This window comes from Lissotriton vulgaris, chromosome 5 (assembly GCF_964263255.1).
Source record: "Lissotriton vulgaris chromosome 5, aLisVul1.2, whole genome shotgun sequence".
In the NCBI taxonomy this organism is placed as follows: Eukaryota; Metazoa; Chordata; class Amphibia; order Caudata; family Salamandridae; genus Lissotriton; species Lissotriton vulgaris.
The window spans coordinates 1,543,502,281-1,543,525,590 of NC_141693.1; the positions used below are offsets into that span (position 1 = coordinate 1,543,502,281).

At 49.1% G+C, this 23,310-nt stretch overlaps 1 protein-coding gene across 3 annotated transcripts in view; it reads right to left on the bottom strand.

The window, feature by feature from the left end:
- Positions 1-23,310, bottom strand: part of LOC147712984 (uncharacterized) — a 373,114-nt gene that overhangs the window by 229,419 nt on the left and 120,385 nt on the right. For all 3 annotated transcript variants that reach the window (XR_015296034.1, XR_015296033.1, XM_086923605.1), the window contains exon 2: positions 13,307-13,446. Coding sequence is in view for 1 of the 3 variants with exons in the window: in XM_086923605.1 (XP_086779731.1) it covers positions 13,307-13,446 (140 nt within the window). In the remaining 2 variants the exon portion in view is untranslated. The remainder of the gene's footprint in view (positions 1-13,306; positions 13,447-23,310) is intronic.

Consider the following 23,310-nt stretch of genomic DNA (forward strand, 5'->3'; position numbering starts at 1 on the left):
CTCCAAAGGAGGAAGAGAAACGACCAATTTGTGTGACTACGTACAACACCAGCTCCAACTTAGTGACCAAAATTATCAACAAAAATTGGAAAATCCTGAACAGCGGTGGACTGCAAATACCAAAGCCTATGTTTGCACACAAAAGAGCACAGAGTCTGAGAGATGTCCCCCACATGAGACAAACAGGGCAGAAGAAAGACGAAAGCCCAGCGTATGAGGATTGTAAACCTGAAGGGCCCTGCGAACATCCTAGAAGGAACAATCACATCACCACCACTAGGCAAATCAGGAAACGCCACCTCCTGCTGCAAATGGAATTTGGAGGAGACCTTGGGGAGAAAGGCCAGGTCACGCCGCAAAACCACCCTGTCCTGCTGAAACTGCAAATAAGGAAAGGAAATAAGCAAAGCCCCCAACTCAACCAACTGCCTAGCGCAGGTACTGGCCAACAGAAAAGCCACCTTAGCACACAACCACAAAAAACCCACATCTAGCAAGGGTTTAAAAGGGGGCAACTGCTGACCCCTCAAAACAGTCGGCAAATCCCAAGAAGGGCCAATCACAGGAGTGAGCAGATGACGAAGCCAAAAACTCTGCAGAAGCAGACTCACCAAAGGAGCAACACACTCCAAGGAGGCCCCCGAACCCATACATGCCCATTGAGCGGACAAAGTAGATGGGGAAAGGCCTTTCAAAAACCCATCTCGAAGAAACTCAATAAGTCAGAGGCCCAACCAAAGGATCCACACCATGAGAGGAGCACCAGGTGACAAAGGAGCCCCAATGCTTACCATAGCTCTTAAGGGTTGAAGGCCCACTTGAAAGCTGAATGTCCTGCGTCACCAAAGCAGAACAGCCCAAAGACTCTAACATCAACCGTTCAAGAGCCAAGCTCTCAGGTTCAAGCAACAAAGATGGGTCAAAGCCAGGAGAGGAAACTGAAGAGGAAACGGAACCAAGGGAAGCTGAACAAACATACCACCTGCCAGCTGCATCAGCAGCAGACACCAAAGGCGGCAGGGGCAAAATGGAGCAATCAAGAGCACAGACACACTCTTCCCCCCCACCTCAGGAGGAGGGGAATTGGAGGTAAGGCATACAGAAGGCCCTAGGGCCAAGGAATCGAGATTCCATACACCGCCTAAGCCTGAGGACAAATCACCACGGAACAGAATCGATGGAGAAGAGAGTTGTGAGGAGAAGCAAGATGATCAATCCAATGAGTCCCGATCTGAAGACAAAGGTCCCAGAACAGATGAACAGGCAGATTGAACAGAACTGAGGAAGGAAGGTTGTGGCTCAAGCTGTCCGCATAAAAGTTCAGGAGCCCCTGAATGTAAACTGGCCTCAATGCAGACAGGTGAGACTCCCACACAGGCACAAATAAAGTAAGCCAGCAGATTTAGAGACGCGCACTAGATCCCCCCTGGCGGTTAAAGTAACAATGAGCCACCTGATTGTTGGTACGAACCAACAGATTCACCCCTCAGAGGGAGACCTGAAAGAACAGCATTGCCTGCCAAATGGCCACCAACTCCTGCCGATTCAAGGAGAGGGTGCTGTCCTCCCGAAGCCACTGGCCCTTCACCTCCAAGGTCCCCAACGTGGCCCGATCCGCTAAGACTGGCATCCGTCAAGTTGAGAGGAGGAAGCTGGAAACGCACCCCCATCACCAGATTAGGAGTGCAAAGGCATCAGTCCAAATCCTGAACCAGAACAGGGGAAAGAGGAACCAGAGCATTGTAATCTGCAGGGCAGGGGTCCCAATGCGCCAAAAAATGATTCATCAAGGGCTTGGGGAGCAGGCTAGCAGAGCAGTGGTGGGAGCCATCAACCCCTGGACCCACAGCCAAAGCCAAGTTGGGGCAGATGTGCGACTCAGCAGGTCCCTCAGAAGAAGCTGAAGGGTAGAGATCCGAGCAGGAGGGAGAAACACCGCCCCCAACAAGGTGTCAAAAAGTCCCCTGTTAAACTGAAGTCTCTGCACATGGACCAGATGAGACTTCGCCAAAATCAACTTGAACCCCAGACTCTGGAACCTGGCCATCATTGTCTCCACCACCAGAAGAGAGGAAGCAGAGACCAGACAATCATCAACATAGAGAAACCCTGAAGCTGCAAAACCCCCACAGAAGGAGCCAATACCTTGGTAAAAGCCTGAGGAACAGCAGAGTGGCCGAAAGGTAACACCAAAACTCCTAATGGACCATGTGCACTGCAAACCTCAGGAACCACTGACTTCCCGGATGAACAGGAATGTGAAAATAGACATCTTCTAAGTCCACAGAAGCCATGATCCAACCGCACCAACTTGTTCAAAGACATGAGATTCAGAATCGGGCAGAAGGAACCATCAGCTTTTGGGACCAGGAACAGAGTTGAATAGAATCCCAGGCCCGCTCTGCCATTGCAACCAGGACAACAGCGCCCTTCAACAGAAGGAGATCAATGCCCAACAACATGGCAACCTGTTTCAGAAGGTCTACTGACAATGGGGTATCCCGAAAACAGTCCCGAAAACAGTCCAATGGTGGCAGGCCTGGAATGGAATCAGGTAACCCAGATCGATGACCGACAGGACCCACCGGTCAGAAATCAGACTGGACCAATGATCCAGGAACAAAGAGAGGCACGCCACTCTTGTCTAGCACCCTGGAGCTGCTGCGGCTGCTAAGGCCGGAATTTATAATGGAACGCATTTCCCCCCCAACCACGACAAGGATGAGTAGAAGACAGAGTACCCTGAAAACCCTGCATCAGGAAAAAGGATTTCTTCTTCTGCACAGACTTAAAGGGCTTCAACAACTTCTTTTCTTCAGCAGACCGCTGCACCATTATGTTCAAAACATCCCCAAAAGCTGGAGACCAACAAAATGGATCAATGACTTCTAAGCAGTGTCAAGACCCCAAAGGCTAGGTCCAAAGAGACCTCCAACCAGCAACCACCACCCCGGCAGCTGAGGAGAAGGCCCACAGGGAATCAAAAGTCACATCAGACAGAAACTGAGCCAAGACCTCCATCTGCCCCAAAATAGGAGTGGAATCCCCCTAATCCTGAAGAGAGTCCAACAAAGCCTTGAAATCCTTGATAAGGACCTGCGAGACAAAGGCAGAGTAAGTGCTAGCCCGAATCCCAAAATGAGAAGCTAAACACTTCAGCGCAGACTCAACCTTCCTTTCAACTTGATCAGCAAGGCAAGCATCCTCCAAAGACGAAGAAGACGCCATGGAGGACAAAATAGAATTAACTTTAGGAACTTGAGGAAACTGGGCATCAAACTCCGCCAGGTGATAACTGCTTTCAACCTAAAGCCATTCCTTCGCCAGAATATCTTTGATGACATCATGAAAGGGCAGGTCATCCGCCACAGAGGTACTATACTGGGATTAAATCCCCTTATTAGTCAAAGTCTTAGGAGCAAACCCCAGCACCTACGAATATGGACCAACATATGCAAAAAAAACTTTCACTGGATACTTCCCATTAAGGGAATTGTCCATGTCCTCATCATCCTCCAATTTAGACTTTTTAGCAGAAGGCACAAGCAGCGCAGCCTGTACAGCAGAATTAATTGAATCCTGAAAATCAGACCTGGAAATCTGCAACAGGTCATCCTCCAGCAGCTCCTGTACATTATTCTCTTTGGACAAATACTTTACAGGCACTGGAGAAGAATTCCCATCCCCCATGGCAGAAGCTTTAGAAAGAGCAAATACCACACAGGAAACCATAGAATTCAGGAATTGTCCTGCAACTCCCACTAAATACTGTCACTAGACAACCAAATCACGCCAAACACGAGATCGGGAAATTCCAAATGGACAGCCTTACTGCCTCCCCCACAGCCATAGAAACAACAAGCATTTACAATGCAACGGTTTCGCCTTTGCAAAAGTTAGAGCTATTGGCATTGTAAATGACAACATTTTTATTTATGTGTTGGTTTTGAAAACAGATAAATAAATGGTATTGTCATTTACATTGCCAACAGAGTAATCTCTCACAAATGTAAGACCTATTGTACCCTACTGGACGAGCTCAGCAGACAGCAATTACTACCACACACACATACCTAGAGCCAGCCACACACACACACCCAGAGCCACACACAACCACACACCCAGAGCCACACACTCACACACACACACCCAGAGGCACACACACACCCAGAGCCACACACACACCCAATAAACCCAGAGCCACATACACCCACACACCCAGAGCCACACACACCCAGAGCCACACACACCCACATACCCAGAGCCACACACACACACACACACCCAGAGCCACACACACACACACACACACACCCAGAGCCACACCCACCCACACACCTAGAGCTACACACACCCACACCCAGAGCCACACACACCCACACACCCAGAGCCACACACACCCACACACCCATAGCCACACACACCCACACACCCAGAGCCACACACACCCACACACCTAGGAGAGCCACACACACACACACACCTAGAAGAGCCATACCCACACACCTAGGAGAGCAAGCACAGTGAGGGGGCAGGGAAGCAAGCAAGCACAGCGAGGGGGCAGGGAAGCAAGCGCAGCGAGGGGGCAGGGAAGCAAGCACAGCGAGGGAGAAGGGAAGCAAGCACAGCGAGGGGGCAGGGAAGCAAGCACATCAAGGGGGCAGGGAAGCAAGCACAGCGAGGGGGCAGGGAAGAAAGCACAGCGAGTGGGCAGGGAAGCAAGCACAGCCAGAGAGTAGGGAAGCAAGCACAGCCAGGGGGCAGGGAAGCAAGCACAGCCAGGGGGCAGGGAAGCAATCACAGCCAGGGGGCAGGGAAGCAAACACAGCCAGGGGGCAGGGAAGCAAACACAGCCAGGGGGCAGGGAAGCAAGCACAGCCAGGGGGCAGGGAAGCAAGCACAGCCATGGGGCAGGGAAGCAAGCACAGCCATGGGGCAGGGAAGCAAGCACAGTGCCCCCTTGTGTCTCTTCCACAGAACAATTCGTGGAGAAGTCGTCATGCGCAACAGGCCACAACAGGGGTTTTCATCGGAAACAGAATTAGCCCCTAGTTGTGATCAGGGGTCAAAAGTAGTACTGGAGTCACCAACCTCTGAATGAAAAGTATTCAATCCGCCCGGATAGATCAGCAAAACTCTTGATATGCAGATTGCACATAATTCTTGGCAGCAGGCAGATTAACCCGGTGAGCTATCTTTTGATTGGACGCAGACAGAGGAGCCTTCCAGCATCATAAGGAAATTAATATGGGCCTGAAAAGCAGGACATTTGTCTGAAGTGATGAACACAAAAAGTTCTCCACACTAAAATGTTGATAACCTTTGTAAGTTTCAAAAGAAAGAATTCCAACATCTCTCCACAAAAAACCAGGCGTGTGCAACGTTCTTTTTACATGAGTGAGTATCTTGTGCAAACCCCAAATACTGAGTTACCTGTATGTCAGCTAATCTCTGTTAACTGTGAAATTAGATAAATTAATCGGCGGCATGCTCTGTGGTATCACGTGAATTAAGAAACTATATGAATACCTTGTGCTGCTAACCTGTAGTTGTCTTGCAAGGAAGTGGAAACGCGAAATTCGCACAAGAATATAGCATGTCATACGTTTCCTAACATCTGCAGCACAGAAAAGGTATGGTTTAGCATCCTGCAGATACAGCTCAAGGATATATGTGCGATTTAGGCCAACAGGTGCAGCAAAGGTCAGGCAGGGCATGCTTCTAACACAAACAGATGGTGCTAGATGGGCTGCTTGTCACGACGAACAACAAGTACAGCTGTCAGTAGACAAACCTGGATACAAAAGATGTCATAGAAATGATGGGGGTGGGTCAGGCTGTGACTAACGGCGAGGGACATCAGAGCATCATGAAAGACACATGCAGGTTGACAACATCTGAAAACACGAGAGAGAGAGAGAGGAGAGAGTGCGTAAGAGAGAGAGAGAGAGTATTGAGTGCGTGAGAGAGAGAGATTTTGTTGCAGGAAGAGTTGATGTTATTTGCCACATATTTACATAGCCGAAGGCGATCCTAAGAGGTGCAACAAAATGAACACTTACAATGGAGCTTGGTGGGGAGACAGCCAATGCAGCATATGGATGGGGAGTGGCGATGCACTGACTACCCCCTCCCCCACGCCACCCCTCACCAACCACACCCATACCGAATCTGTAGACAGCACCTGCTGCTGCGCCCTCTTTGTCTTGCTCCAAAAATACCCACAGGGCACTGACAGCAGAGGAGGCCGCTTCCTGCGCACAAAAAGAAGTTCAGCATCAGCACAGGCAGTCGGAGGCAGCGCAAGACTCGCACACGTGTACATCATCCCAGTGCGGCGCCTGAGCAGACTCCAGCGGGTGCGCGACACGCAACCAATGCGCACTGTGCAACAGTTCGAGCTTCTATTACACAGCGGAGACACATATTGCAAGCTTCCGCACATCGCAGATGATGGAAAGTGCACAAAATGCCAGGCAAGAGGTCACAGGTACAACGCAGAAGAACAGCAGTGCAAGCTTCTTTCTTTCACTCCCACACACACACTCAACGGGCACCGGCAATGCAGGTAGAATAGACACGTCCAATCAAACCAGGACCGGCTGGGCAAAGGCTGCAATGATGAAAGCATCCGCCGTGCACAGGTATCCCCCACAGCAAACTTCACTTCTCATAAGCACAGAAGTGCACCCAATGCCACACGCAAATACACACTGCACAAGCACCCTACTGTGTACAGGGGCACCAACCAGTGCAAGCTTCCATTCCTCGTAGACAGCAGCGGTGCAAGACACATTCGAGCACACCAACCTGAACAGCGACAGCATGTCCATCAAACTCTACGGGATATTTGCTCAATACGCATTATGTTCCACTATAGGTTCCACTGTGTAAAGCATCATGATCATAATACGCCCAGGAAGTCACCTTGGCTCGGAGCAGGCCCTGCACCCTGGTATATCTTGCTGGAATTGATAACTCTGCCCCAGAACCCAGCAACTAAGGGGTTAACCATTTGTGATCTTCTCTGGTTTAACCCTGAGGGACCCGTTCAGCCCTTTACTGCTGGTTGCACGTGCCAGCTCTGTGCTTGAGTACTGGGCAGAGAGGGACTACTCATCACACACACAGGGGTGAGCACTACACTCACTGCCGGAGCGTGGCAGACCCAGGCCACGGCCACTCACCGTCACAAGTCACACACTCGCATCGGGACCCCATCAGCAACGCGTGTTCCCTACTGAACTCTAAGCAAAGCACACATCATAGCATCCTCCACCCCGTGCCCCCCTCTTTATTCATCTTCCAAACACGAGATAAGGAATGCAGGGTTCAGAGGAGGAGGAGGCAGGGTGCAGCAGGAGGGGTAAAGGAAGGAGGAGGAAGTACAGCTGAGCAAAGAGAGGCAGACAAGGATTAAGTAAGGGGGGGGTCGGAGAATGACGTGGTGCAGGGCGAGGGGGCATGGCGCACATGGATCAGACTGATCTCCTCTGCCACCAGGTAATCCCTGGTGTCTCCTGATGGTTTCTCCTTGGAGGGGGCAGCCCGCACGAGCGTCAGCGAGGACCCCTGCGGGGGGTCTAAGCCTCTCTCTGCCCCTCAATACCCACTTGTGAGCCGGGCCGGCGAGTCAGGGGGCCCCAGGCTGTGCCAGCCCAGAGCCCGGGCATCACTTCCACCCTCCCTGATCAGGACAGATGGAGGAGTCCAGTCCTCAGTCCCCAGAGGAAGAGAATCCCAGGGAAGAGTCCAGTCATTTCTCGGGCCCTGGAGCCTAGCGGCCGGTGTCAGGCATTCCTCCAGCCTGGGTGTCACACTCAGTCTACGCTCAGCACAGCTCCCCGAGTCAGTACTTCAGTGAGCACGTTGTTGGGTGCAGTTATCTCTTCATCCCTGCCCAGAGCTGGCTAAGCTCTCCCGGGTCGGCTCTCGCCGTCTCCCAGTCCTGGACGAGGCTCCCGAGCTTCTGGGCCCTTCCCAGGCCAGCCCTTCCCATCAGATCCGCTTCCAGCGGCTCCGGACTCTGCTGTCTTGTAAGTCTCGAGCTGTGCGGGAGGGGGAGGGGCGTGGGGGCAGGGAGCAGGCATGCCTTCCATTCAGCGCAAGGTGAATCAGGCGGGCGGGCCCATCCTTGCACAGCTAAACTCCCGAGCAGGCGATGAATGTGGATGTCTGTCTGTTGCACCTTCTCCCGCTGCCTTCGAGTGACACCTACTAAACACAGCAGTGCAAGCTCTGCCAGGGATAGTGATAGCCCACTGCACACAGATTCCTAGTGTCACCAGGGTGGGTTGGGACAGAAAACAAGAGCGTCACGAAAACAAACATAACAAGCTCAGTGAATTTCAACAAAAACTTAAACAAGATGGCACGGCGGAGCTTCTCAAGTAAGCTACTGCCCGGGCGCCATCTTCTAAGAAATGACCAAAACAAACCTTTTAAAAATAAAAAAAAAACATCTGCCCACCGCCGCAATGGCGTTCACAAAGGGGCGGAGAGCGAAAAAATCGCCGGAACGCCCACGAATCTGCTCCGACAATTACGGACAGATCTCTCTTCCAATGGCTAGCCTCCATTTATGGAGCTAGCCAATGGAAGAGAGAGGCGGGACAAAGCCCCGTAGTGCAAAACATAAGATTTCTCCTGCGCGAACACTGCTGCGCAGTGGACGCCAGGCGAAACGTAAAAAACACGGCCCTGGGAGCCAGAAGCTGCTAGAAAACCTCAGCACCAGAACGACCCGAAGCCAGAACACGAATGAAAGCTCCCCACCTCAGCCATGCACATGCGCAGGGAGTTCGTTCGGGCAACGGAGCAGGTACGCAACTGACCAGAACACTAGTAAGGTCAGCATGCACACATTAAGTCTACAGCACGAAGTATATCCCAGGATTCAGCCCGCGAGGGATGCCGGCACACTCAGTCCCTCAGGAATCCAAGTTCAAACCAATTCGACCCTGCATAACCTCAGAGATGAGAGCAAATCAGGTGCAACTGAGCGGCATGACCATAGGTGATGTATGCAAATGGAAAAAAACAAAACCTTACCGCACCCTAGAACCCAAGAGCGACTGGCAGCAGCAGGAAAGAAAACACGGCACAGTAAACACCAACGCTCCGGCAGCCATCTCGGACAGTAAAAACAACAGGCATGGCGGTGGATGGGAGGGGCTTTAATATGAGAAATAAAAGAGACACTAACGTGCTAATTGACTGTTGTGAGGCAGGATTGCGTCACATAGTAAGGACTGGGACGAGGAGGACCCATGAGGGGGTAATGGAAAAGTCTGTAAACAAATCTTACATGCGACATGAAACAATGTAGCAAAGCGATGTGTTACAAAGTAATTGTTGCTGAACAAACGGGGCAGGAGAGAAACGCCTATTGAGCTCACTCTTCATAAAATGCCTAAATAGGACTACAAACAATGTAGAGTCATCCGACCAGCTGCCAAGTGACTAGGGACGGTGCCTGGAAACTGGGGTCCTGAACTATACTAGTTCAAGTTCAAAAAGCTTTATTCGAAGTGTAAAAACAAATCATAAAAGCATATGCAATACGATCACAATCATTAAAATTCATCATAAGTACATTTTTTGATTAAAAACAGAAAACCAATATTAAAATTCGGTCTAAAAGGTTCCTAGAAAATAGACAAAAAGGTTCAGTGGGAGCATTTAAGTTAAAAAAAGTTAAAAATTAATTCATCATGGGAGCAACGATTAATCAATTATGATGGACCTTCTCAATCTCCATATTGCTCTCAGATACATGGTTATAGTATTAATGGTGTAATAATCTTCCAATGTCCTTAGTTTATTATATGCCTCTCTTGAGTTTCTTACTCCCCAGGATAACAGAAGAGGTCTTAAGATTTGTCGCCTTGGATATGAGTAGAAAGTACAGTAGAGGGTACAATGAATGTTTGATTGGGTTGACACCTCATCACATGGACAGGTTATTTTTTCTTTAGACCAATCATTACACCTTGGGAGAGTTATTAATCTATAAAACGTTTCCAGTTGAAAGCATGTTAAAAGCCTACGGAAGAAGAAGGGTTGGTCTACTAAAAGATACAGCTGAATGTTTCTGTGCAATGTAACATCATCATGATTGATAACTGATATCTTGGACCTCTCTTTATTCCATCTTTTCATTTCGAGGTGTTCCAGCAGAGTTTTTTTTAACGCAGATCGTGAGACAAAGTCCATTGTGTTTGGATTTGAGAAATATTCTGGATGACCAATTTCGGATACAATATTCTTTATATAAGTGAACCATGTAATGTTTTTTACCCCTTCACACAGCAAGCAGTCCTCTATTATAGTTCTGTTTAGTGCTGTGGCAGGGTTAGTCCAGATGTTATGCCAAAGTAGGATCGGTGCCACCTTTATGATATCCGAGATGTGTTGTATGGCAAGCTCGGCGTGGAGCACGTATGTAGATGTTCTGTTTGGCATTGCCAAGAGGTATCGTAGTAATTTATACTCCATGCGTTGAATTGCTTCCACAGGCTGTAGTCCCCATAAACCTACTCCATAGGTTCCTATTGAGACGCATTTTGCTTTAAAAACTTGGAGAAGCTCCCTAGGTGGCCTTGACCCTATCTTTTTGGCAAAGTTTAGGAGTGCTCCAGTTGCTTTGTTAAAAGCTAGGGCTCTCAGGTTTACTGCGGGTTTCCAAGTGCCTTGTCTATCAAAGTGCACACCTAGATAACAAAATGTGTCCGCTAACTCGACACGTCTATCTTCTAAGATGATATTACAAGGTACTCTAACTTTCCTTGGACTGCATGACATAGTAAAGGTCTTAGAAACGTTTATATGTGGCCCCCTTTCGCTCATATAATATGAAAATGTTTCTACCGCCTTTTGTAATCCCCTCTTTGTCTGTGATAAAATCGCCGCGTCATTGGCATAGAGGAGTATGGGTATTGGTTTTCCCTTAATTACTGGGTAATCGAGTAGTGTCGTGTGAGAAAAGAACCCACATCGTTTATGTATAGATTAAAAAGCAGGGGTGCAAGAATGCACCCCTGTCTTACTCCTCTATGAATGGGGAAGCAATCTGAACATACCCCTTTTTTGCCATATCTTACGCGTGCGCCAGCCACGGAATAAAGTTCTTTGATAAAAATAAGTATGTTGTTATCTAACCCAATGTCCGTTAAGGTTTGCCACAAAATATCATGCCTTACGCAGTCAAACGCAGTACTAAAGTCTACGTATGTTACATATAGATTGTTCTTTTTGGCATGTATATATTTTTAGGTAATGAGGGCAAGATTTAGACCTTGTTCTATCGTCCCCCACCCTCGCCTAAATCCATATTGTAATGGGGATAGAACATCGTTGTCCTCGAGCCATTCCTGTATTCGAGCAAGAATGATCCTGCCCGCCATTTTCATTAAACCGTCTAAGAGCGAAATAGGCCGATAGCAGACAGGATCATTCCTATCCCCCTTTTTATATATGGGAACCAGGACTGCCTCTTGCCAAGTCTTCATAAAACCAATTTGATTTGAAGAATTTAATTCTTTTGTAAGTATTGGGACCCAGAGATCAGGAAGATTTTTAAAAACGTCAATTGGAACACAATCGGGTCCGGGAGCTTTAGCCGCTGGGCTTTCCCTTAAAGCTTTTTGAACCTCTTCCATTTCAAAGTGAATATCTTTTGGGAAGGAAATGCCTGAATTTTCTGTTATAGGTCTTAAATGAAGGGAATCTTCTAAGGAAGCGGGAATACTATAAAGAGCCTGAAAATGTTTCACCCATTCCTGAGCTGAAATTGCATTGTCTATGCGGGGGCCCAGCCGCTCTTGATAAAACGGTGCATTTACGGCCTTCCAAAAGACAACATTGTCCTTTTGTTCGGACGCCAAATGCAAAGTGGACCAGGCTTTAGCCTTAAGATCTTTTTTTCTGTTGGTGAGAGCAGCGCAGTATCTACGTCTTGCAATTTGAATCGTTGTTCTAGTGGATGAACTGGACTGTAGGGTTTTTTTGAGTGCAGAAAGTGCCATTGTACAATTTCCATCAAACCATCCCGGGGAACCCTTAATGGTATTACGAGGGATTCTCACCAAAAGCTCTTTAATGCGGAAACAGATTTTAATAAAGGATCTAAGGACAGAGGTTGGATCTTCTTCTAAGGAGAGACAGATATTAATGTCATTAAGGGTAGTAGTTGTGAGACTTTTTATAAAGTTTTCTGGGATTACTTTCTCCCATTTAATGGAAAACCCATTTTTTTGCCCAAGGATCGGGTTCAGGTCATAATGAGTTTTATTGGATTGAACTCGCTTACTAGAGTCGAAATTATAAGTGACAGAAATAGGATAATGATCACTCATAGCTGTAGTAACAGTCTCCCAGTTAGTTACAAGGGCAGCATAGCGGGATGAAAAAAGTGCAAAATCTATAATTGATTTTGCCCCTCTACCATTAAAGGTTGGGCTGAATGTTTTAGGTGGGTTGCAAAGCTCATTGATGAAGGCCAGGGAGTAATCTCCCATTATGTTATTCATTAGATCCCCAAACTTTGTGTGGCAGAAGTGGTGGAATATCGCCCCATTGTCTTCTCCCTCTAAACCACACACCCCCTTTGAGCTTATTGGGCATATGGAGCAGTTAAAATCGCCTACCCAAAACAGGAACTATACTAGAAAAGTGGTCCAGAAAAGATTATCCCAGCTCAGCAAAGTGCTGAAGAGCCAAGGAACCATCTGTACACCATCACTACAAGACCCAGTGAAAGGATAAGTCCTAAAGGAACAACGGTTGAGACCCTCTTCATCACTGACAATCTCAGTGTGTGCCCCAGTTGCCCAGGACAAGACCTGGAGCTTGCTTGGTTCTCCTCCTTGAACTGGTAGTGTTTGGCGGGGTAGCCAGTGATGTTGCATGCAGTTGTTTAGGTATTTGGAATTAAAGCCCCACTTCGTGTTTGTCTTTTTGTGCCTGCTGGTGATCAGCATTTCAGGAAGGAAGGAACTAACTTTTTACTTGCCTGGCTTATTTCTTGTGAAACGCAAAGTAGGAAGGGTTGGTTTATTGGAAAAACCTATTATTATGCACATTTATGCTTTCATGCAGAGCATTTACCTGTGCACTAAATGAAGTACCATATTTTTAAAGTGAAAGCACTGGCTGGAGTGGTAGTGTTATGGAATGCTTTGTCTCTGCTAAGTTCCTAACTTTCTAGTCAGCACAACTCCCTTAGTAAACATTTGACTTTTCTGTTACCTTGACACTGAAGTGGCAGAAGGATATTGGGTCACCACAGCTGACCACAAACACATACCGTCTGTTTTCTTCCCTGATTTGTGGGTCTTCCACCACTATCACTATCACTTTCATCTTCATCTTCTGATGTGGATTCTTGCCTTTGTCCATTGCTGCTGTCCACTTCTTCGTCCTCAGAAAAACCAAGGGCGTAAGCATCTGGAGGAGCAGACATCAATACCACATCACTATCATGCATTGTGTAAGGTAGATAACATCAATGATGAGAAGAATACTTCAGATAGTTAAGGATGGGGCACACAGAGCTGATAAAAGGCATTTGAACACGATCTCCAAATAAGCATAGTAAATTCTGCAATATAGATTTAAAATACCCCATTTAGAAGGCGAAAACATGTTCAGTTTGTGTGATGAACCAATAGGATTCCTGGTAACTTCTAATACTGCTTATCAATTGAAAACAAGTGCAGGTATAAACTTTACCAACTCCAAAATGTTAATCTGGCTTTCGTATCGTGTGCCCAAAACACATATTTCCGTAAATGTGTCAATTCAGTAGACTCTAATCATAACAATTGTGTAAAAAGGGGCACATTATAGTTAGAGTTCTTGTCTGCTCCAGTGTTGATTTACACATGTTGAAAAGCAATGCTGTTTGGACACATCCTGTTAGTAATTAATTCCTTTGGCATTTGAGATATTCTTGAAAAACTTCAAAGGGAACACTTTAAAAACTTGAATTGCTCTATGAGCACCATCCTTAAAATAGCTACGATCTGTAAAGTTCATGCCTCGCTGGCTTAAGAACAAGCGCGTACTTGACAAAAACATAAACACATACTAGGGAAATCCTAAATGCAGACTAGGCAAAAACCTCAACATCTACTTGGCAAAAAAGAGACAGTCGTAAAAAATCACTCTGAAGAGGAGCTCATGAATTTGTCAAATATTCTAACGCATCCATTGGTTCCTTTCCTACAGCTTCAAGCTAGTGGCAAAATCTATGATTTTATGGAGTACAACATGTTATTTTTATGAAAAGTAAAGAATTGTAGATTTGAAATATAGAGAAATTATATTTGCCCACATTATTTTTGGTCTTTGGAAATGAGAAACAGTTTTTTTATGGCGGTATAACTGATGATTCTATACTGTATGATTATAATTAATCAAGCAATAAAGATTTTGGAACTTTTAGTGTCAGTGGGTCTGCAGTGCTAATTACCAAGATAACCCACGCTCACCCTCTAGGTAGCGTGGCGAGAGCAGTCAAGGCTTATCCCGGAGGCATTGTAAGTTAAGCATTTGCGCACGCACCCACCAGCAACAGCATCCCAGGCCCCCCACAAAAGGAACTCCACACAAGGTTATATCAAAAATAGCCTTTGTATTCTCACAACACATTAGAATAGTAATCACATTATGTACACTGTGCCAACTGGCACTGGGCAATATTTACAAGGGACTATGTACACCTGACAGGCCACATGGACCACTTTCAGTATCATCACAAAGTGAACTTGGTAAAGGTGAACTAAAACATACAAGTAGAAATAGGTGATAGAACGTACAGTCAGTAAACACTGATAATTACTGCACTTGCAACCGTCTGTCCCATGAAATCCATCATACACAGTATCCCATCAGTCTAACTACGTTAGACCCTCACCACCTAAGTAAAACCTTACACTAGGGGCGTAAATCACACAGGGAAGTACAATCTCCCTAACATACCTAAACAGGTAACACAACCTCCTATGCATACATCATATCTAGAGGCATCAAACACAGGGTGAACAAAACATACCACACGCAGTACATTTGCTAACAACCAAAGCATAAGCACATAGATCACAATAAGGTCCTGGTTGCGCCACTGCGCCAATACCTAAACGTGGCAGCTGCCCACTACTTGCTGGGCAGCTGAGGACAAGAACAGGGCCTAAACTAACCCTGGGCGAAGAACTACGCTCCGTTCGCGGAGTTTGCGGAGTTTCGGCAACTCCGCGCTCCGCGGAGAACGCGAAGATGTTGAATACTCCGCAAACTGCTGCGTAGCGTAGTTCTCGCGCGCTCAATAGCATTTTCGCGTGCGCGAGGATGCTTGTCGGTAAGATCGAGTTGCCGAACACGCAGAAACTGCAATCTGGCACAGAATAACTCACGAACACGTTAGTAGTGACCGGAAATAAGGGGACGTGAGCGGGCGGGACAAACCTCATGGGTAACTTCGCTGGCTACAAATCCCGAGCATGCAGGCAATCAATCAATCAATCAATCAGGATATTTGTATAGCGCGCTACTCACCCAAAGGGTCTCAAGGCGCTTGGGGGAGGGGGGTCCGCTACTGCTCGAACAGCCATGTCTTGAGTTGCTTCCTGAAGCAGAGGTGGTCTTGGGTCAGGCGGAGGTGGATGGGGAGGGAGTTCCAAGTCTTGGCTGCCAGGTAGGAGAAGGATCTTCCTCCCATGGTGGATCTTCGGATGCGTGGCACGGCGGCGAGGGCGTGGCTGGTCGATCGTAGCTGGCGGGTGGGAGTGTAGAAGGTCAGGCGGTTGTTGAGGTACCTGGGGCCCAGGTCGTGGAGGGCCTTGTGTGCGTGGGTGAGGAGTTGGAACGTGATTCTCTTGCTGACGGGGAGCCAGTGAAGGTCTCTCAGGTGTCCGGAGATGTGGCTGTGTCGGGGGATGTCCAAGATGAGTCGTGCGGAGGCATTCTGGATGTGTTAGAGTCTTTTCTGGAGTTTGGCTGTGGTTCCGGTATAGAGGGTGTTTCCGTAGTCCAGTCGGCTGGTGACGAGTGCCTGTGTGACCGTCTTCCTGGTTTCGGTGGCAAGCCATCGGAAGATCTTTCAGAGCATGCGTAGGATGTTGAAGCATGATGATGAGACGGCGTTGACTTGTCTGGTCCTCGAGAGGGAGGAGTCCAGGATGAAGCCAAGGTTGCGTGTGTGGTCCGTTGGTTTGGGTGCGCTGCCCAGGGCAGGGGGCCACCAGGAGTCGTCCCAGGCGGAGGGTGATGATCCATGGATGAGGACTTCAGTCTTGTCTGAGTTCAGTTTCAGGCAGCTGTTCCTCATCCACTCGACTACGTCTTTCATCCCTTCGTGTAGGTTGGTTCTGGCGGTTCCTGGGTCGTTTGTGAGGGAGAGGATCAGCTGGGTGTCGTCGGCGTAGGAGATGATGTTGAGGTTGTGTTGGCGTACGATGGCTGCGAGGGCGCTCATGTAGAGGTTGAAGAGGGTGGGGCCGAGTGATGATCCTTGTGGTACGCCGCGTATGACTTCGGTGGCCTTGGATCTGTATGGGGGAGGCGGACTCTCTGGGTTCTTCCGGTGAGGAACGAGATGATCCACTCCAGTGCCTTCTCTTGGATTCTGATGTTGCTGAGGCGCTGCACTAGGGTGCGGTGGCAGACCGTATCGAATGCTGCAGAGAGGTCCAGGAGGACGTGGGCCGCTGTTTCCCAGTTGTCGAGCAGGGCTCGGATGTCGTCAGTGGCTGCGATGAGGGCGGTCTCGGTGCTGTGGCTGGCGAGGAAGCCGGACTGCGAGTGGTCGAGGCTGGTTGGGCGAGCGCAATTGGTGATCCACTGTGTGAGGTTGTTGGCTGCTTGGTTGGGGTCCGTTGAGCTGGCGGGAGGGTTCTGGCTCAGTGAAGTGGTGAGCTGGTCGGTGGTGATCTTGTTCCAGTTCCTGCGGGGAACCTGTTGCGGGTGGTGGTGAGTCGTGGTCTTTTTGAAGCTGAAGTGGACGCAGCTGTGGTCTGTCCAGTGGAGTCCGGTGGAGTGGCTGAAGGAGATGTACTTGCTGGAGGAGAAGACTGGGTCAAGCGTGTGTCCGGCGTAGTGGGTGGGGGTGTTCACCAGTTGCATGAGTCCGAGATTGGCGAGGTTGTCCAGCAGGGTGGTGGTGGTGTTGTCGTTGTTGTTCTCCAGGTGGAAGTTGAGGTCCCCTAGGAGGATGTAGTCAGCGGAGGCGAGGGCGTGCGGGTTGATGACTGGGGGTCTGTAGATGAGGGTGCCTCTGAGTGTGGTCTTGGGGTCGGTGTGTATCTGGAAGTGAAGATGTTAAGCGGCTGTGATGGTGTCGTATGAGTTGGTCGTGATGCGGATGGTGTTCTTGTGGACGATGGCGATGCCTCCTCCTGTCTCGTTGACGCGGTCTCTCCGGGTGATCTTGTATCCGTCCGGGATGGCGATGGCGATGTCGGGCGCTGAGGAGGCGTTCATCCATGTTTCCGTGAGGAAGGCGGCGTCTGGAGATGTGGTGTCGAGCAGGTTCCAGAGTTCCACGGCGCTCCCGAAGACGAAAAATGGCTCGCGAACGGGTCAAGCAAGCTACTACGCATGCTCGCGGAGCTATGCGTAGTTTGCGGAGTGCAAGTGCATCTTCGCGTAGCTTCGCGGAGTGCGGCTACGCGAACTACGCCCAGGGTTAGCCTAAACGCTGCAGCTGGCACTAAGTGCTGAGCAGCTGGGGAAGGCCAAAGTAGGGGCAAAGGAGTGCAACTCACTCCTGAGTCCAAAGACATGTCCCTAGGAGAAAACCTAAACGGTGCAGCTGTCCACTACTTGCTGGGCAGCTGTGAAGCAAACTGCGACATGGGCCCTCACTGGCCCTTTAGGACAGAACTGCGCCACAGGTTTGGAGCCCTCTAGGCTCGGGAATCATACTGTGCGCCTTGGAGCCCTCTTGGCTCTGAATAAAGATATGCCCAAGAGCTGGAGCCATCTGGCTCTGGAAATAATGTGTCCCAAGTTCCTCATGGGGACTCTAAAATAACTGTGGGCCTTGTTAGAGCCATCTGGGCTTTGGGAACGTGGGACGGCCCGCTGCCATTCGGGGCCGCTCAGTAAACTGATACCGCTATGGTGCCGGGGAAGTAAGGGGGGTTACGGGGCCCTTGAAACAATTATGGCCACACCATTGGAGCGGTCCGCTATCATGTGGGGCCGCTCTAAGAACAACCAGGGACAGCCCCGAGCCCCCTTCTTACCAGGCTCCGGGCGTCCGGTCCTTGTGTCACGGCGGGCCGTCCCCTCTCCGGGGACAGCGTAGGACTCCACCTCCAGGGCTCCCCTCACTCCTGGGAGCCCCGCCATGCGACCTCAGGCGTCAGAAGAGGGCGCATCTTCACCCGGTCCCGAGACCAGGACTTTTGAAAATGGTGCGTGCGGAGCTCTACACGGCTTCTCCTTCCCGGGGCTTCTTCCTGTTAGGCCGCACTTCCGCTTCTGTCGCAGGCCCCGCCCACAACCAGGAGGGCCGCGGTGGCGATATCCGTGTTTGTCCGGCCGCAATGAGGGGTAGGCTCCCTCTGGATTAAAAGCAACGCTGGTATGCAGGGCAGCCGCTTAGGTTCAATTAGGCGGGGATGGCACCCGTGATAATTCTGCAACAACGAAGACGCAGGTTGGGCACCTGCGCACTGGGGAGAATCAATTAGGAAACAAGCGAACATAAAGCAAGGTGTTGGTCAGTCTTGTGTATAATGAATCGTGCACAGTGTCTGGAATAGATTGTTACATTGTAGCCGCTGAGCTAGAGCTGTCAGCTGTCACTCAAACCACATTCTTCGGGGTGGTCTCCACACACACGTAGCAGGACTTCTACCATGGGGGAAAACCTCTCCCTGTATCTAACTAGAGCCAGTAGAGTGTCCCTCCCACTATTGGGACCATGAACCCCAGTGCCAGTTTCCAAATCCACCTCAGCAACACTGCGCACCACTGGAGCAACCTCATATCCTTGAATCCCCTGGTGTATGTCAATCCCCTCCGTCAAGTCAGGTCCCAAATCTCTGGGTGTACGTACTTCTGTCTCAGTACTAGATGACACATTTTTGCTGCCACCATCAGAGCTGGCCACCACACTCATGGCTTCCCCCTTCAGCACAGCCAAGGTCAATTCCTGTGCAACACACATACCCTTTTGCTTGGCTAAGACACTCATGGCTCAGCCTCTCAAGCTCCTGACAAGCTCTCTCATTCTCGCCTCATGAACCAGAATCATTTCCTTTTCTTTTCTTCTCTCTTTAATTTGTGTTTTGCTAGCTCCCACTCCTGATCCCTGGCCCTCTGCCTGTCCACCAGCTCAGTAGTGGGAAGACACTTCTAGAGTATACATTGCTGCCAGGCCTTACCCTCACAGGCAGATCCAGGGCTGCTAAACCCCCTTACTGGTTTCCTTCTCCCAGTTCCTCGTCATCATTCCCCATCCTGCGGTTTTTGGCTGTCCGCCAGGCACAAAATGTCTCCCGCAGTTTCATCCTCATGGCGGACCTTCTCACATAACAACCAAGATCGTCTGAACTGCTTTACGTTAATTGCAGTGTAATACTATAACTTATCAATATTTCAAGCACTTTCTGCCACAACAACTGCTGGATCACCCAGGTCAGACATGACTGACATTCTAGGGGTGTCGCAAAAAAACAGAAGAGCAAGAAAACACTATGTGGTCAGTCAGTGTTCTAAGTGCAGAGTTTGCAGTGCAACCATGAGCCACTGTGGAACTACGCAAACGCAAGTCCTATCCTCATCGCTGATAACCAATGTTAGAAATGGGGTTTCTGGTTGGCTAGCGTATGCACCTATGCCAGAAAAAAACAACCACTCTAGTCAGGCAAGGGAGTTACATACCTAAGATAACCCCTGCTCATCCCCTTGGTAGCTTGGCAGAGCAGTCAGACCTATCCCAGAGGCAATGTGTAAAGCATTTGCGCAAAACACATACACACCAGTGACATCCTAGGCACACCACAAAAAGAGACTCCGCTCAGTGGTATATAAAAATCTCACTTGTATTATATATAAAACACATTAGAACACAATTACATAAATCACTGTGCCATTAGGCGCTTGTCATGACGTCACATAGATCATAAATCACTTTGCCATAAGGCAATTGTCATAAACATTCCATTTAATGCAATAGGTTAACTAAATAGTTCTAGATTGTACATGTCCTAAAACCTAAGTCACTTTGTTCACCAGGCAAAACATATGAGGCCCAAGATCACTTTCATTGTACATATTATGCAAGTCATGTCATAACCACACAAGGAGAAGTCTTTGCGCTCCTAATACAAGCAATTTTGGTGCTCCTGTTCCCTACTTGGTGGTTACTGGGCCACCTCCCCTTTTACTACAATTACTGTAGCATGTTTCCGAGGGGGATGGGCCTCCATTGAGGTGTACCTGAGTGGCATCCTCCAGTCAATGCCCCCATAGGTATGCCTCCGCACATGTAGCTGCCCAGGTAAAGGGGGCGGGAGACCTCACTTGGTCCCCCGTGAGGGTAACTTTAAAAAGTGCAGCTGCCCACAATTGCACAGAGGCAGCTGCTGCAGGAGAACACTGCCTTGGCTGGTGAGGAGACATCGCTGGGTCCCCTCCTCGTAGCAGCATGCGGTGTTGAAGACTCACCCGTACTCTTCCGCTCTCTGCTGCCAGTGCGTTCACTGTCCCCGAGCCCCCAACGAGCTTCAAATGACCCCACACTGCCGGCGACCTCCCGGCGCAGCCCACAGTGGGACAAACCTCTCCCATTTCCTCTTCGGGCTGCCTACAACTCAGGGAGTCTGCAGTGCAGTTTCCCTTCAAGGGCAGGGCCCCACCCACTGCTGACGTGGGGCCCTTCTTGCGCCGTCCAAAGGATTTACCTCGGGCCGATGAACCCAGCATGACCTCATGAGTACCCTCTCTTTCATTGAGGGTAACAGGGGAGCGGCATCCTGCTGGGTGGGCCACATCTTTCCTCTCCCACGCCACAGGCTTCTGCAGGTCGCTAGGCAACACCTGGTGATATCCTTCGGTGGTTGTGAAAGCGGCCGGGCTCAGCCTCACGCTCGGGCCAAGGCAGTGTGCGGCTGGTGAAAATGTGCCCAATAATACTCGAGGCCTCCTGCAATCGTGAAGTGCTCCTCACACACTTTTCCCTTTTCTTCTTTTGATGGCATGAATCAGTGAAGGGGGAAGCGCCCTTCAGGCAACACACACGGCGCTCCCCAAACACTGGCTAAAAGCACATGCTGGTGTCAGGGCCGGTCCTAGAACTCCTGGGGCCCCGGGCGAAAGAGAAGATGTGAGGCCCCTCTAATTTGCATATATCTTCCAGTCGCAGCCGGCATGACTCGCGGGTGGAGGATCTCGCGGGAGTTCGGAAGGGGGGGTGGAGAACAGGAAGCAGGCAGCCTCCCTCCCCTCCCCTAAGCCAATTATAATGCTGCAATGGCAGCGTTGTGATTGATCAGGACGCCGACCAGCCAGGCGCCTATGGGAGGCCATTTTCCCCATGTAGGCTGCATTGCAGCCTACATAGAGAAAGGCCAGAGTGCGCATGACTGGTTTGGCCGAACAGTCAGCGTCCTTAGCAGTTGGCAAGGGAATCCTCTCCTGCCCTAAAACAGACCCGCCCGCCCCCAACGGAACACTTCTGCTTTCTTGCAGTGCTCGTTTTCGCATTTTGTGTTTCTGCTTTTGCGAGAAAGTAGTGGGGCGTCGCTCCTCCGCCCTAGTAAAGGAGCCGCTCTTGGTAACATCACAAGAAGTGACATCATAGAAAGTGACATCCCAGGACTATTGATCTTATTTGGCATCCCTGAAGAGACCTAACGTGGATATCAGTAACATGGACAAAAAGATAAATATACAAATGAAATGAGTCCATATATTTTAAAACTGTTAAATGGATTACATTTGTCTCATGAGATGGAAAAGCTAGGTGCAGGTCTCACAAAGATGTATATTATTGATCACCGGAGTTTCATGACATTTTTGTTGTTGCCGAAAATTCCTGGAGACCAGGAAGGAGGCAGCAAGTGCTTTTAGAAACATAATATATTCGCAAACATGACCCAAAGTCAGCGCTCAATGCGATCTCACCGTTTGCACCGCCCTAGAGCCTCCCTGCTCAAGGGTCCTGTGACCTCAATAACAGAGTCACTGTTGCTGTAGGGTGTGCTGCTTCGTAGGCCTGTCCAAAAGACTTGCGGAGGGCTTCAATAGGGATTGTGGTAGACAGGCCTTCAAGGTTAACCCACACTTGCCACTGCTAGGGTTCACCTGCTGGTACTAAGACACCAGGGCTTCTAAGGTTGTGAGGGTCCTTCCAAGGTCTAGCATGGAAATGTGCTCCCTCAGGGAGATTGGTCTGGTGGACTGGTTATAAAGGCTGAACCTGGCTCCCCAGTTCCAAATTCGGCAGCTCTGACCATAGTGCCACATCCTCTCTCCACTGAACACCATACTACCCCACTGAGAGAAACTCGCACTGCAACTACAACCCAATTGTGCCCCGCTACTAACACCTAGAGGCGACTCATTTCAAATTACACACTAGACAAGAGCAATATGCTGCCTAAAAAAAAGTGACAACATTCTGGAAAAAGCAAACACTCATAAGGAATGTAAGATTAATTAAAGCATGTGAAATGTAAGCAGGAACAACATGGTTACCTTGACGCTTTAGCACTTATTCAGAAATGAATGAGTGCTTTTGCGTGAAAAGTTAAGGCCATGACTACAGGGCAGGAACGGACCTGCTTCAATGCCCATTGAATATATCCTTACAAAACAAAAGCAATATGGTTTAAAAAGACCACATTTGTGAATACATAGCAGTGGTATGCATTTTATTTTCCAGTCCGCCCATCAAGGTGGTATTGCAGTACATCCAGAAATGGTGCACTTCCCCACCTGGGGAAAACAATGCTGTTTAGAGAAAGACAAGAAAACAAAAGTAGTGCTTCACTGGTAAACTCTGTGTAGTGGCACTGATGTGATTTGGGTGTGAATAAAATCAATCTGGCCCCTTTTCGACCCACTCTGTCTTGCTTTAGTTATTTTTTACAGTTTTAATTTTTTATTTCTCTCTTTCCCAAGGCTGCACTTCGGAAGTGAAAAATGTCACAAAAAAGATGACCTTTCCAGTAAAAAAGTTTTTCTTTTTTGGATTCATTTCACAGGGGAACAAATAAAGGAAAGGAAAAGAAAGAGGGAGTAGTGGCTACAAGGCGCTGGGAAGGGGGCCCCCACACCCTGACCTTGCAGATTTCTATA